This window comes from Haliotis cracherodii, unplaced genomic scaffold (assembly GCF_022045235.1).
Source record: "Haliotis cracherodii isolate W230 unplaced genomic scaffold, xgHalCrac1.p SCAF_15, whole genome shotgun sequence".
Classification (NCBI taxonomy): domain Eukaryota; kingdom Metazoa; phylum Mollusca; class Gastropoda; order Lepetellida; family Haliotidae; genus Haliotis; species Haliotis cracherodii.
The window spans coordinates 2,719,698-2,736,121 of record NW_027266270.1 but is presented as its reverse complement, the minus strand read 5'-3'; the positions used below and the strand labels follow the sequence as shown (position 1 = coordinate 2,736,121).

The 16,424-nt window shown below is 40.1% G+C and overlaps 1 protein-coding gene across 1 annotated transcript; it reads left to right on the top strand.

The window, feature by feature from the left end:
• Positions 1-4,474: 4,474 nt before the first annotated feature.
• Positions 4,475-16,342, top strand: LOC139462626 (protein piccolo-like). The gene is made up of 2 exons (XM_071244458.1): positions 4,475-4,772; positions 13,824-16,342. The coding sequence occupies exons 1-2, from the start codon at positions 4,475-4,477 to the stop codon at positions 16,340-16,342; spliced, it is 2,817 nt and encodes a 938-aa protein (XP_071100559.1).
• Positions 16,343-16,424: the final 82 nt, after the last annotated feature.

Genomic DNA, 16,424 nt, shown 5'->3' with positions numbered 1-16,424 from the left:
TCAGTCCCATACTTAAATTTAGTTATTTCTTGTAAATATGATTCTGAGCCAAAATGAAGTTTTGATGCACCATATAGGGTTAATGTTGAACTTGATGGTAGGGCTGCGTGCCAATCTTACTCCTAAGAAGATTTTAGACAAAGCTTTAATTCAGACATGAAGCTAACAACGTTATCTATTGATTGTCCTTCCTTTTTGTACCCCAAACCAGTTGAGATTAGAATGTGTGTAACTTTTGATGACCAGTTGGTCTTGCCATTATCATAGTCTAACGTTAAGAAATTATAACATTTACACCAATGCTTAATAAAATGTCTACACGCGAACTGTTGTGCAACTTCTATTTCCTGGTATTTACAAACACCATATACTTCAGAACCATACAGTAAAATTGGGCTGACTTTGGAATAAAACAGATCTTGGGGTAAAGGCTGCAGCAGTATAGCGATTTGATAATTCCACAGAGAATCTGTTTGCCTGAACGGATGCGTGATTGACACGATTAGACCATGACAAATATCAAGATAATAACACTCCAGGATATTTATCACATTCAAGCCAATTATCGTTAAAAACCATTTTTCGACTCTTGATAAACTACCTACCTTTTTGAAGACAATTTCAGTTACTAGATATGTACATTACATGTCCATATATTCACGGGTGTGTTTCCACTGTTACATTCGTGTCCAAACCGACATGTATGACAAAGTTTTCTACCATAATAATAAACGGTATTTGACACTTAACTTAAATATAACTTTCTGTCTGATTGAAATTATATGAATTGTCGTCTCGCAACAAAAGTCTGTCATTTTATTTCACACTATGCATTAACTGTCGTGTCCAAAACTGTTACAGAGAAATTAATCCAATGAATGTTTTGCCTGTACAGGAGTATATGTGTAAATATTTACAGCAGTACCTGATAGATGTCACATATGAAAGCAGTTTTGAATGATTACTTCGAAACAACTTTGACAAATCTGTCTCCCATATTCCATCGCTACATACACTAATGGGTGAAACATTGTTGGTGGTATAAAAGAATGCATGAGAATACAAGCCCGAGTGTGAGTTTTGTGTGCGTGAACGCAGTTCTGTGTGGGGCGGAAGGGAGCTGACACAAGAGACTCCACACAGAGCATCCTGTTGTTGCTTATTATATTTAAATTAAGTTGGAGATGACTGGATACTAGTAGTCACATAAACAATCTTATTGGTACAAAGTTTATCACGTGGGAAGATATTTAAATTTTGTAGATGCCCGACAAACAACATGAGACGTTAGGCAACAAACAAACACTAACCTTTGTTTGTAAATGATGTGAGATAGTGTTACCGGAAGAGCAGGACATGCTTACTCTTTTCGCGAGCACCTGATGTCATCAGTCATTTTCAGTGATCCATTCATATAATGTTTACCGCTATTTTGCCTTTACGCCCAGTGGAATCTGTTTCGGCAGATACTCGAACTAATAATTCTGCAGGCGTTGACATTCTATTTACAAGCAACTAGGAAGACACGATACAATAGAGAAGTAGTGGTAAATAAATATAAATCTGGTCTTTGAATGACATTTAAAAGTGATACACATAAAGAAGACAATTTATGGATGTCAACTTCTTTATTATGAGGAACACAGCCTTTTGGAGTATATATATATGCTTACTCCTCCATCAGGCGATTTACCTGATGAATGAGTAAGCATATATTCCGAAACGTTGTCTTCTCCATAATTCATCTATGGAGTAAGCAAATATTTCGAAACGTTGTGTTCATCATAATAAAGAAGTTGAAATCCTTAAATTCTCTCTCTCTTAAATATTAATATGTTTGTGTCCACTTTCAATTGAAGGACATATTTGAAAAAGGAATTATTTTGTTCTTCGTGAGGTTTTGTTACTATGAGGGATGAGGCCCTATATTCATAATATATATATAGATAAAGGTTGTCATATTAAGGTAAATGTCTTAAATTCGAGAAAATAGTGAAAGGCATTTCAGCATGGCAAACCACAAGAGTAAGATATAATGTCGGGCAAATTAACTTTAAGCAAATCACCATTCAGAATGCTGAATCAATGTCTAAGTTGAGACACAGGACCGGGATTTTGTTCAACATTACAACACTCAGAAGAGATGAAGATTGAGATATACAGTATACTACACTTAGTTTCGTTAGATACCAGTTTTGCGAAATGACTGGGGTTTCTATTGTATCTGACCAAGCAAAAGCATATACAACAGAAAGTTCGTGAGTTTCGTTAAGAGGGTATCTAACGAGAGTGTGATATTCAATTTATTACCCACGTTCAACATGCATTTACGTGTAAATAAATAACAATTTCGTTCGTTAAACAGACCCAACCGAAACTGGTTGCAAGTCTTAATGCGCCTGACTACTGACAAACACATATGCCCAAACATGATGAGCATTGATGATATTTCTATGTATAAGCATTAACAAAATGTTCCTACTGTCATTCACACTGCTCATATCCACTGCTGGACAATCAACATAGTTGCAGTCCTTTGATCAGTCTGCTGAATTTACATGCTCTCCGAACCATTTTGGAAAAGGTAAATCGGAGCGAAAGAGGTCGGTTGAATCACGATTATAGGGACCCAGATCTATTTGTAGTCATAAATGGCAAGTGGCTATGGCTCGATTATATTATGTCCATAGCAGATCTGTGATATAAAATGCAAGCGAATTTGATGCGCACGCACGCACGCACGTACGCAAACACGCACATTCCTGCATATACGTCGCTAAAGAAGTGCAAAGATCATGAACGCGCCGGTAAAGCCCATTTTCACTTACCTTCACCTTAGTGTATTTACCTTCTTCACATGTGATAATTCGGCACTCGTGAAGAGCAACCTCCTCGTGGTGAGTGCTGGGTAACGCTAATCGCTCTTCCCCCGTGTGGAACCGGGGTAGAATATTTCCACAGCACCCCATTGCTGGACGTAAGAGGCGACCAAAGTGGGCAGCCCGTTTGCCGTGGGTTGCGTCCCTGTGTCGGCGGAGGACGGGAGTCTGGTAGTTGAGGGCACTGGTTCCTGGAACTGTGTTCCTTTGCCCAACACACTACTTCGACCCTTACTTCGCCTAGACGGGTGGTAAGATGGGCCCGGTCTTATCAATCGGCTGGTCATGCCAGGCCCTGTACGTAATATTGTATATGCACACCTGTGTTGTATTTTACTGTATATTTTGGTCTTGGCCATGCATACCTTGTGTATGTTCTCAATTTTGGATTGTATACATTGACTAGAGTCTTACGCCAGAAGGCGGTGGCTCATGGGCCAATCTGGTACTTTCGACCTCTGAGTTCTGTATGTCTTCAATTTCTTGCCATGGGCCGAACCAGCCTGACATTTTATTTGATAGACAAATACAGCTATTCATGTTGTTCTTACTGGAGTATAACACCTCTGTATCCCTGATGTTTGCATGTTGGAGATCCGGTGCAATAAAACATCGCTCTTTGTAGCACTCCATGGTGGGTGGGGAGCAGGGGTGCTGAATCAATTACTTTCATCATGGCTCACAATCTCTCTGGTTCGATCCGCAATGAAAAGAAGAGACGTCTGGAAACTGAGATTTTATCATCTGATGATGATGTTTCTCTCATACCAAATAATAATTCTTGGGCACGTTTTTTGGTAGTTGAATTCAGAAATGAATTACCACTAAAAATAAATCCTTTTGCCATATCTAAAGCCATTGCAGGTATTTGTGGTGAAGTTAAGAATGTTTCACGGCTCCGGGGCGGTTCTCTTTTGGTAGAGTGTGCACGGAGACAGCAAGCTGTCAATCTTTTGAAATGTACTACATTTGCAAACACTGAAGTTGCTGTCTCTGCGCACAGAACGTTGAACTCGAGTCGGGGGATCATCCGCGACAGAGGCCGTTGTCTGGCGGAAATGAATGAAGATGATATTCTTGACGAACTCAAAGATCAACATGTCACTTCAGTGAAACGGTTTACTCGAAAGGACGGAGAAAACATTATCAAAACAAATACTTATTTGTTCACATTTGCACTGTCGACTATACCACAATCAATTAAGGCAGGCTATTTCAACAACGGAGTGGAGGTGTTATGTTACCAGTGTCAGAAGTTTGGGCATGGCTCCAAATCATGCGATCGGCCGATTGTTTGTCACCGTTGTGGTGCAAATCATGACGCCTCAGATTGTACAGCTGACCCCAAATGTGCTAATTGTATGGGTAAACATGTTGCGTCTTCGAAATCCTGTCCTCTTTGGAATCATGAAAAGGAAATCTTAACTGTCAAATGTAAAAACAACATTTCTTTTCAGGAGGCTAAAATAGTCGTTGCCAGCCGGTCACCTCCATCAGTGCACACCTATGCTGCTGCTGTCTCTCGACCTTCTACCACAAGATCTATAGAATGTCAAACTGACTTGACATGGACACACTCTGAACACCCTGTGCCTATGGTTACAACATCAGAGAGTCAGACCAATGATTCCGATAGTCAATCATGTGGCATCTCTTCAGCATCTCAGGTTGTGACTCAGACTATGGCCCCACCTAAACCAACTCCTGAATTACCAGCACCTAACAAACCATCGCCTGAAATGCCCAAAAAACAAAAGAAGAAACAAAAGAAGAAAATTTCTACTAAGATTCCTACTCTCACTGAAACATCTGTAGATGTTCACAATTACTTTGATCCTCTCGAGATGGATGTTACTCCATCTTCCATGAGTGGTGACTCTTCTTCACGTTCACGTGAGCGATCTCCTATAGAACCGCCATGAACCATTTAAATATATTTCAATGGAATTGCAGAGGACTTAGGCATAATTTTCACGAATTGCAATTATTAACAACAGATTTAAGTCCATCAGCAATTTGTTTACAAGAGACGTACCTAAAACATACAGATAAATTTGAATTAAGGCAGTATAGTTCCTATCATTCTTTTTCTCCTCCGGGTGATAAAGCTACTGGAGGAGCTACTATTTTGGTGCGGCGGGGCGTTGTTCACAGTCCTGTTCCGCTTGACACAAATCTGCAAGCAGTTGCAGTTAGACTTACACTGCATATTGCCTTGACACTTTGCTCCTTATACATTCCACCTTCTTCAAATCTTCAGCGTAATGATCTACAAAAACTTTACGACCAGCTCCCAAAGCCCTGTGTTATCATGGGTGATCTAAATGGGCATAATCCTTTATGGGGAAGTGCAATCATTAATCAAAAGGGAAAAGTGATCGAGGATTTTGTTTCCGATAATGATCTCTGCATCTTTAATGATGACTCCGATACGTATTTACACCCTGCTACTGGCACGTATTCATCTCTTGATCTGTCTCTGACAGATTCAGTTTTGTTACACGAATTCTCCTGGTCAGTCCATGATGACCTGTGTGGAAGTGACCATTTCCCCACTGTACTTAAACCCATTAATCCCGCTGATGATCCACCTTCACCTCGATGGAATTTTTTGAAGGCTGATTGGCCTTTATTTCAGTCTTTATGCAAAGATAAATTGCAACCTACGTCTTTTCAGAATGTTACTGACCCGATTCAGTTGTTCTCGGATCAACTGAATAAAATTGCTGATGAATCAATTCCTAAGTCCTCTGTCAACCCGCGTGTTCGTAAACCATGGTTTGATGCTAATTGCAAACAAGCTAGGAAATGTCGTAAGAAGGCGGAGAAGTACTTCCGTAAACATCCCACTGTCCATAATTTAAATAATGTTAAAATTTCAAATGCCAAGGCAAGACGTCTATTTAAGCAAAATAAACGTCAATCCTGGCAGACTTATGTCTCCAAAATAAACACTCGTACCCCTATGTCCAAGGTATGGAACATGATTAAAAAGATCAAAGGCAAGGGATCAAATTCTACAGTTAACCATCTGAAGGATGGCGATACTTTACTAACGGATAAAACTGCTATTGCCAATAGACTTGGGAAAACATTATGTCAACATTCGTCTTCATCTAATTACGTTCCCGAATTTCAAAAATATCAGCTCCAACAGGAAAAGAAAAAAGTAAATTTTACATCTGATAATGGTGAAGATTACAATGAGGTATTTTCACTACATGAGCTATATACTGCCTTCGGGCAAGCTCATGATACAGCAGCAGGCGCTGATAATATTCATTATCAGCTACTGAAACACTTGCCCGAATCATGCCTTGAAACTTTGTTGACTATATTCGATGACATTTGGACATCAGGGACGTTTCCAACTTCATGGCATAATGCCATTGTTATACCAATACCCAAACCTGGGCGGGATCATTCTGATCCTTCAAATTACCGACCTATCTCTCTAACTAGCTGTGTTTGTAAAACGATGGAACGCATGGTAAATAATCGATTAGTGTGGTACTTGGAAACAAATAATCTTATTACCAATATACAATGTGGTTTCCGGAAAAACAGAAGTACTATCGATCATTAAGTGCGTTTAGAATCGTTTATTAAAAATTCCATTGTAAATAGACAACATGCTGTATCGATCTTTTTCGATTTAGAAAAAGCATACGATACAACATGGAAACATGGTATTTTAAAAGATCTTCATGATTTTGGATTAAGAGGCCGTTTGCCTCATTTTATATCACAGTTTTTAACAGACAGGCAATTTCAAGTCCGAGTGGGTACAACCCTGTCTGATCATTATAATCAGGATCAGGGTGTCCCACAGGGCAGTATTTTGTCTGTCACTTTATTCAGTATTAAAATTAACAGTTTGTCAAAAGTTTTAAATGATTCAGTTGATGGATCACTTTTTGTAGATGATTTTAATCTATCTTGTCGGGGTAAAAATATGCACACAATAGAAAGGCAATTACAATTATGTCTTAATAAAATTCACAAATGGTGCCTAGAAAACGGGTTTAAATTTTCCAAATCAAAAACTAATTGTATACATTTCTGCAGAAAATATAAGCCACATAAGGACCCTGAACTATTTCTGAATGGCACTCCTATCAAAGTTGTTAAGGAGGCCAAGTTCTTGGGACTTATTTTTGATAACCACTTAACTTTCCTTCCACATATAAAATACCTAAAAGCTACATGCCTGAAGGCACTCGATCTCTTGAAAGTTGTTTCCAATTCAAAGTGGGGAGGGGATCAAACAACCCTCTTACACTTATACAGGTCACTGATCCGTTCACCATCGTCTATGGTGGAGCCTGCAAAAGTAATTTACAAAAACTAGATACCATCCATCATCAGGGTCTGAGGCTTTGCCTTGGAGCCTTCAGAACGTCTCCCATTCACAGTCTCTTTATAGAAGCAGATGAGCCTTCTCTTAAACAACGCCGTTTAAAATTATCTTTACAATATGTCACTGAATTATATTCTAATCAGTCCAATCCAGCTTTTAATTGCGTCTTTAATCCTCTTTACCAAGATATTTACAATAAAAAGTCATCTCTTGTTCCACCACTCGGAATCAGAATCCAGTCTGCCATGTTTGCTACCAATATTAAACTGCAAGATATAGCTCCCACTCAACTGTTTTCAACACCTCCTTGGCAAATGGTACGGCCAGAGGTAGACCTTACATTAACAAAATTAAAGAAATCTGATACTAACCAATTAATTTACCAACAAGAATACCATCAACTAAGAAACAATTATGACACTTATAAATCTATCTTTACAGATGGATCCAAGGATGGTGGCGCAGTTGCTAGTGCCACCGTCATTGGATCCAGAACAATATCTTCCCGTTTACCTGATAACAGTTCCATATTCACTGCAGAAGCAAACGCCATTTTTACAGCACTTAAATATATCAGTAATCAAGCTAAACATAAACAATTCATACTGTTTTCAGATTCTCTTTCATGCCTTCAGGCGATTAAAAATATGTCACCTAAACATCCATATAGTCATTGGATCCAGGACTATATCAAACCGAATACCAGATAACTGTTCCTTTTTCACGGCCGAAGCAAAGGCCATATTCACAGCATTAGAATATATCAATAACCAATCAAAACATAAACAATTCATTATATTTTCCGACTCACTCTCTTGCCTTCAAGCTATTAAAAATCTGTCCTGTACGCATCCGATTTTAATCAAAATTATTGAATTATTTAATGATCTTGCTACTGGCCAATATGACATCCTCTTTTGTTGGTTACCAAGCCATGTTGGTATCATTGGTAACACAATGGCCGATGCTGCTGCAAAAGCAGCCCTCAACAAATCTGTGACACCACTTCTGATCCCATACACTGATTTTAAACCCTTGATTCGATCTTACATCCGAGATCTTATGCAACAGAAGTGGGACGCCCAAGTAGGTATCAATAAATTACATGAAATTAAACCAAATATCGGATATACCTTCTTGGGATGTCAGTCCAGATTGGAAGAGGTCATTATGCGACGATGTCGTATTGGCCACAGCAGATACACAAATGAATATTTATTAAAAGGTGAGGATCCTCCGTTTTGTATCCCTTGTGATGAAAGAATCACAGTCAAGCATGTCCTGCTTGACTGTATTGATTTTTCCATCACAAGGGATAAATATTTCAGTGTCAAAACAGTTAAGGACCTTTTTAATGATGTAAATTCTCATTTAATATTAAGTTTTTTAAAAGAAATAGAACTTGTCCATAAATTTTGATGTGCTTAATGTATTATTTTATAAATTGGTAGTGCTAATAAATAACTTAGATTGTGAGTGGCTGTACCCTCGAGGGGGTTGAAGTAGCGTAAAATTATTGTCCCTGTAAGAGGGTATGTAAGTCCCACACCATTCGTAGTATTTTTCTGCATACCAGACTTTTAAATCGTAGTATCTTTGTTAGTTTTATTCCATGGCTAAACTTGCATATAATCGCCAGCGACTGAAGGGGTGGTGTAAATCCTGCCGGGGTCCATGCAGGAAGCAAAGGTACTGTAAGTCCCCATGGTCCCTGGTGTGGTGATCTCCCTTTAGTTACTGACGATCTTTAGCCCATTTTTATATTGTGTTGTTCCTTAATACTTAATGCTTTTAAATGTTCCGCAACTAGTTTTAAATCTTTTCTGTGATATTCTAGTTCTCATACTGTCCTTCGATGACAGATTTTTATAAAGTTTAAATATATGTATATTTCATGTCTAATTTCTCGTCACGATATGGCTGAAATATTGCCGATGTGACGTAAAGCATTACCTCACTCACTCACTCACATGTGATAATTCAATAATATTCTTTTTCAGGTTTGAAAGTTCCAAACACCTGCAGTGAGAATGGTATGACAGAATCTCTGTATTTAGTCAGACTAACGACTAAGAGAATATCTATTGCTGTTTTGCATCAGTCCTGAATAGGATCCATTACTTCAACTTTAAGTTCTTTATACTCATTTAATCAGCATGCGGCGGAACCAGGGATTGATTCAAAGACAAGATGTACAATAGGAACTTAACAGAATAGTGCAGCCGTTTCGTGACAGATATAGGGTCAGGTGTGCACTTTGTAACAAACGCATGAAACTTGGCACAGTTGTAGGTTATGACATTCCCAATATTTCCAGATATAGGGCAACCCAAAAAATACAATATGGCCGCTATGGAAGAATGGAATTCTAGTATATCTCATGACCCACAACCTAAATAGATAATGAAATATGAACATTTTGGAACGCATTAACCCAACACCCCATTTCTCAAGTTAATAACTTTGTTATAATAGACTATTGATCTTGATTTAGATCATGTAAAGTGTGATGTTTTTATTCTTCAGCATATCTTGAAGGCATACTTCATGAAAGCTAACTAACAATACCAACATTGTGTACTCATATGGTGAATACAAAATCTGAATTTTTGAACGCTGCGGCAAATGGCTAATGGTTTGGTTGGCTAGGGACAATTAATAGTAATCACGGTCGCCACCACATTTGCAAAGCGGGTGTACTAATTAAGCAGTGGCCTACATGTATCACGAAATATAAAAACCAAACAAAAAATTTATAAATATTCGGTTATTGACCTTACGAATACACAATATTGGAATACTTAATTGACTTTAATTATGTATGTCTTAAAGGTTTGCCGAAGAAAAAAGAAATGCATAGTTTTTAATTGTTTCTCACTTTAGATTCCTTAAATGAAGATAAATAGTATGTTATGATAAAGTTATTTACTAAACAGATGTAGTGTTTGGTGATTACGTTCCAAAATAATATATATAGATTGTGGGTCAAGTTCATACGAAATATACTGGAATTTCATTCCTCTATGCGGCCATATTGGATTTTGTGGGGTGGCGTAATATCTCAAAATATATAGAATGTCCTAAACCACAACATGGGCAACATAGTTAAATACATGTTGACAGTTCTGTATGCCTGTAATTTAAAATGTTCTCACTTTTTCATCCTCTGGTTTTACAGCACCATTCAGCCACAAATCAACGTTATCTTGTACAGCAATGCCGACCTTAATGGCGACTGTGTACCAGTCCAGGGAGACATAGCGGATTTGAAAGGCTTTAAAAACCGGGCACAATCAGCCATTGTAATCCATGGAAAGTAAGCAAATCCATTTCACACAAATCAACTTGGAATGTGTCACAATGTATTTACAATATATTCAGACCTGTGAAGATTCAGGATAGAATAGTTCTTCAGCAACCCATGCTTACCGTAAGACGGGATCGGGTGGTCAGGCTCACTGACTTGGTTGAAGCATGTCATCGTATCCCAATTGCGTAGATCGATGTTCATGATGTCAATCACTGTATTGTTTGGTCCAGACTCAATTATTTAAAGGACGCCGTCGTATAGCTGGAATATTGCTGAATGCGATGTTAAAAAAAGAAAAAAAAAGACAATATATTCAGGTCACAAGTTAGATGTTCGTGATTAGTGGTGGTTTTAGCTTTCATACACCATCAGAATTTATAGAACTCTTGGCTATGTTAGGTACAGGGCGAGAAATGGACCAGAATAATGTACCACAGTTCATCGTAGAAACATACTGGTGTTCTTTAGATTTCTACCTTCTTGATTTCAGTTGGGAGCTGACAAGCAGTGCGGGAAACACTTATGCTATAACCGAGGGCACCGGAAAGTATACAACCAAAAGGCCGTCTCCATCAGTCGAACATAAGGTACGTTCATTTTCTTCTATAAAAAAAACGCCTATTGACGAATGCCTTACATTTCTTGCCTTTGCATACGTCCACTAAACTGGTACTGTGTACCGTTGACTGCCTTAAACTGAAATATAATCGACTGGAAAAACCTGAGGTGTTAAAAATGGAAAAAAACTGAGAATTTGATCTCAGAATTCACTACTGCCTTCAGCTTGCCTGAAACCAGTACCAGTATCTATATTTTTGCATAATCCACCACATGAAAGAAATCTGTTCTAAAGGAGTTATTTAATTGCTTAAATCTATCCTGTCGCTTATTCAATGTGTGTCCAATATTTATTTGTAGGCGACGTTGCCATGAAGCACGACCCTTTCAAGGTAGGATGGATTGAACAAGAGCTGACTTAGCAGCCACCTTATAAGCGCAGCTTAATGCTTTTTCCTTGTTATATACTCCAGATTACCTTGCTATTAATGTCCGATATTTGCTTTGGTGGGTTACGCTCACTGACTTTTGTTCTATTCTGCTGCTCTAAGTGTAACACTCGCAATTCCGTCTGTACGACTTGCATCACATGTGCTGCTATTATCTGTCTATATTACAACGAAAACTCAAAGGATGCAGTTGACATTTTGTTGTCGTCTCAAACTGACGTAGATGTACTAAAGCTTCAACATGTGTCAGTATCAGATTAAATTATAAGGAACAGTCCATGTTTCTACATTCGCTATTATTTTAAATGACAATGAAAGTTCTTCTCTTTGCGGTTTAGAATGTCATTTCACACCAAATTGAAACAGGAAATAAAAAAACAAAACTCAATTTATACTTTGACTCGGTCATCGTTCGTTGTTGAAAATAAAAATCCGATGAAATATTAACCCTTTCTTGTGTATATATTTCGTGTTATCAGGTATGACAGTACAGTAAACTACAGTTATAACGAGGTCAAAAAGACCACTGATTTTAGATCGTTATATCCGTCAGTTCGTTATAAGCGTGTTCGTTTTTAACGTAGTTTACTATATATGTGTTTGATGCCATTGAGCACAAATCAATAACGTCATCCAACAATAATAATAATAAAGCGACAAAACTCTTTCCATATCCAATAAAAATTTCTGCATAAAGCAGAGTTGATTGTACAATTCTGACTTTAACATGAGCATGTGTTCACAATCAGGTAGTAATGATACCAGGTGTTCGCGAAACGGTGAGCGTGTCTTGCCGGATGGCACCCGTCACACACACATGCAAAGGCAAGAAAAAACAACATGAAAACACGTGGCACAAATCAAAATAAGGAATTGCATCGGACACCATTTTTGTCACTGATGCGTCAAATTTGGAAATGTCCTCCACCTTTTGAAATATTTACTGAGGCCTTGAATGTTGTAACGTTGATCAAACAACGTCCTAGCAAGAGTCGAATGACGCCTCCATTGTGACATGACAAGCATATGACGTCATAATGATCATTATATTTTCCGTCCTGGTACACATGTCACAAGGCCTTCTTTGCTCTACGATTGTTGTAAGTCAATGTTAAAGCTGCAACTCGCGGCTGGCACCAATCTCGGGCATTCTTGTCAGTGAGTGAGTGGCCAAAACTGTGCCTGACAGTGGAGACCTTTTGAAAGGCGCTCAGCAAGGGAAGCTGGACTAAATTTAGAAAAGCACATAGGGCAGAGATACTTTACTTTACCCGGTATGTAAGAATCAGATTGATTGGGCAGAGTGATAGGAGAAAAAAACAATATGATAAATGCAATGGTATGAAATGTCACACAGTTCTTCTTGCAAAACATTTCCAAGCATTTATCACTGAAACAGTTTCTCTTTTTAATTATTGTCTCCCTGGGAGGTCTGATCTAGCATTCATAAATAGGTCTGGTCATCTTGTGGACGGGGGTAATACATTTAGCAAGTGTATCCTTTCCCTTTTCCAACACGTTGATTCATTCCTGAAACTCCCATACTAAGGAAAGAATAAAACTTGTAACAATATATATAAAATATTAGGCAAATAATCTAATGTTGGTATCCCCAGGATATGCTATACCAAGGACATACATGACAGTGAAATAAGGTACAAGTAATTGGAGCTTCAAATGTATTTTGTTCAGAAATACATACGGTCAAACATACAATTTCTCCAACTATTGCAAACACATTATGTGTGTTCCATGAACCAATCTTCATGTATGTCCAATCTGTTTCTGTCAAACTTGTGATAATTTCCCTGCCATCTGTGGCATGTCCCAGCTACTGGATGTAAACGCGACCCCTGACTTTGACACAATCTTTGTGGCTGTCCAACAACCTTTGCTAACATGTCAGGCATCAGACATGTCAGAGCATTTTAAAACACACTATTTTGGTAACTGCATTACCAGATTTTTAAAAGTATACATATGTATTTCTATCAGCTGACAGTGAAAATATATATGATTACCACGATAAGCCCTAGCCTTTTTTACTAACTGTCTTACTTCTGTATCTCCATTAAACCCTAACTACAGAAAGCGACCCTTTTTTATGTTACTACAACGAGGAAGAGAATTTATGGTTGTCAACTTCTTTATAATTTCGGAGTATATACTTCCTCATTCATCAGTTGAATTAATGCTATGAACCAGAGAACATATCCTCCTCCTCTGTTCTGATCCACTGTCTCATGGTGAACTGAAGCCTGTAACAGATCCTCCTCCACGGTTCAAGTCACTGTCTCATGGTGAACTGAAGCCTGTAACAGATCCTCCTCCACGGTTCAAGTCACTGTCTCATGGTGAACTGAAGCCTGTAACAGATCCTCCTCCACGGTTCAAGTCACTGTCTCATGGTGAACTGAAGCCTGTAACAGATCCTCCTCCACGGTTCAAGTCACTGTCTCATGGTGAACTGAAGCCTGTGACAGATCCTCCTCCACGGTTCAAGTCACTGTCTCATGGTGAACTGAAGCCTGTAACAGATCCTCCTCCACGGTTCAAGTCACTGTCTCATGGTGAACTGAAGCCTGTAACAGATCCTCCTCCACGGTTCAAGTCACTGTCTCATGGTGAACTGAAGCCTGTAACAGATCCTCCTCCACGGTTCAAGTCACTGTCTCATGGTGAACTGAAGCCTGTGACAGATCCTCCTCCACGGTTCAAGTCACTGTCTCATGCTGAACTGAAGCCTGTGACAGATCCTCCTCCACGGTTCAAGTCACTGTCTCATGGCGAACTAAAACCTGTAACAGATCCTCCTCCACGGTTCAAGTCACTGTCTCATGCTGAACTGAAGCCTGTGACAGATCCTCCTCCACGGTTCAAGTCACTGTCTCATGGTGAACTGGAGCCTGTGACAGATCCTCCTCCACGGTTCAAGTCACTGTCTCATGCTGAACTGAAGCCTGTGACAGATCCTCCTCCACGGTTCAAGTCACTGTCTCATGGTGAACTGAAGCCTGTGACAGATCCTCCTCCACGGTTCAAGTCACTGTCTCATGGTGAACTGAAGCCTGTAACAGATCCTCCTCCACGGTTCAAGTCACTGTCTCATGGTGAACTGAAGCCTGTAACAGATCCTCCTCCACGGTTCAAGTCACTGTCTCATGGTGAACTGAAGCCTGTAACAGATCCTCCTCCACGGTTCAAGTCACTGTCTCATGGTGAACTGAAGCCTGTAACAGATCCTCCTCCACGGTTCAAGTCACTGTCTCATGGTGAACTGAAGCCTGTGACAGATCCTCCTCCACGGTTCAAGTCACTGTCTCATGGTGAACTGAAGCCTGTAACAGATCCTCCTCCACGGTTCAAGTCACTGTCTCATGGTGAACTGAAGCCTGTAACAGATCCTCCTCCACGGTTCAAGTCACTGTCTCATGGTGAACTGAAGCCTGTAACAGATCCTCCTCCACGGTTCAAGTCACTGTCTCATGGTGAACTGAAGCCTGTGACAGATCCTCCTCCACGGTTCAAGTCACTGTCTCATGCTGAACTGAAGCCTGTGACAGATCCTCCTCCACGGTTCAAGTCACTGTCTCATGGCGAACTAAAACCTGTAACAGATCCTCCTCCACGGTTCAAGTCACTGTCTCATGCTGAACTGAAGCCTGTGACAGATCCTCCTCCACGGTTCAAGTCACTGTCTCATGGTGAACTGGAGCCTGTGACAGATCCTCCTCCACGGTTCAAGTCACTGTCTCATGCTGAACTGAAGCCTGTGACAGATCCTCCTCCACGGTTCAAGTCACTGTCTCATGGTGAACTGAAGCCTGTGACAGATCCTCCTCCACGGTTCAAGTCACTGTCTCATGCTGAACTGAAGCCTGTGACAGATCCTCCTCCACGGTTCAAGTCACTGTCTCATGCTGAACTGAAGCCTGTGACAGATCCTCCTCCACGGTTCAAGTCACTGTCTCATGGTGAACTGAAGCCTGTGACAGATCCTCCTCCACGGTTCAAGTCACTGTCTCATGGTGAACTGAAGCCTGTGACAGATCCTCCTCCACGGTTCAAGTCACTGTCTCATGGTGAACTGAAGCCTGTGACAGATCCTCCTCCACGGTTCAAGTCACTGTCTCATGCTGAACTGAAGCCTGTGACAGATCCTCCTCCACGGTTCAAGTCACTGTCTCATGCTGAACTGAAGCCTGTGACAGATCCTCCTCCACGGTTCAAGTCACTGTCTCATGGTGAACTGAAGCCTGTGACAGATCCTCCTCCACGGTTCAAGTCACTGTCTCATGGTGAACTGAAGCCTGTGACAGATCCTCCTCCACGGTTCAAGTCACTGTCTCATGGTGAACTAAAACCTGTGACAGATCCTCCTCCACGGTTCAAGTCACTGTCTCATGCTGAACTAAAACCTGTAACAGATCCTCCTCCACGGTTCAAGTCACTGTCTCATGCTGAACTGAAGCCTGTGACAGATCCTCCTCCACGGTTCAAGTCACTGTCTCATGCTGAACTGAAGCCTGTGACAGATCCTCCTCCACGGTTCAAGTCACTGTCTCATGGTGAACTGAAGCCTGTGACAGATCCTCCTCCACGGTTCAAGTCACTGTCTCATGCTGAACTGAAGCCTGTGACAGATCCTCCTCCACGGTTCAAGTCACTGTCTCATGGTGAACTGAAGCCTATGACAGATCCTCCTTCACGGTTCAAGTCACTGTCTCATGGTGAACTAACGCCTGTGATATATCCTCCTCCACGGTTCTCGTCCACTGTCTCCTGACAAACTGAAGCCTGTGGCATCTCCTCATCCACGGATCTAGTCACTGTCTAATGGTGAAAAAAAGATTATGACACAAGCCTGT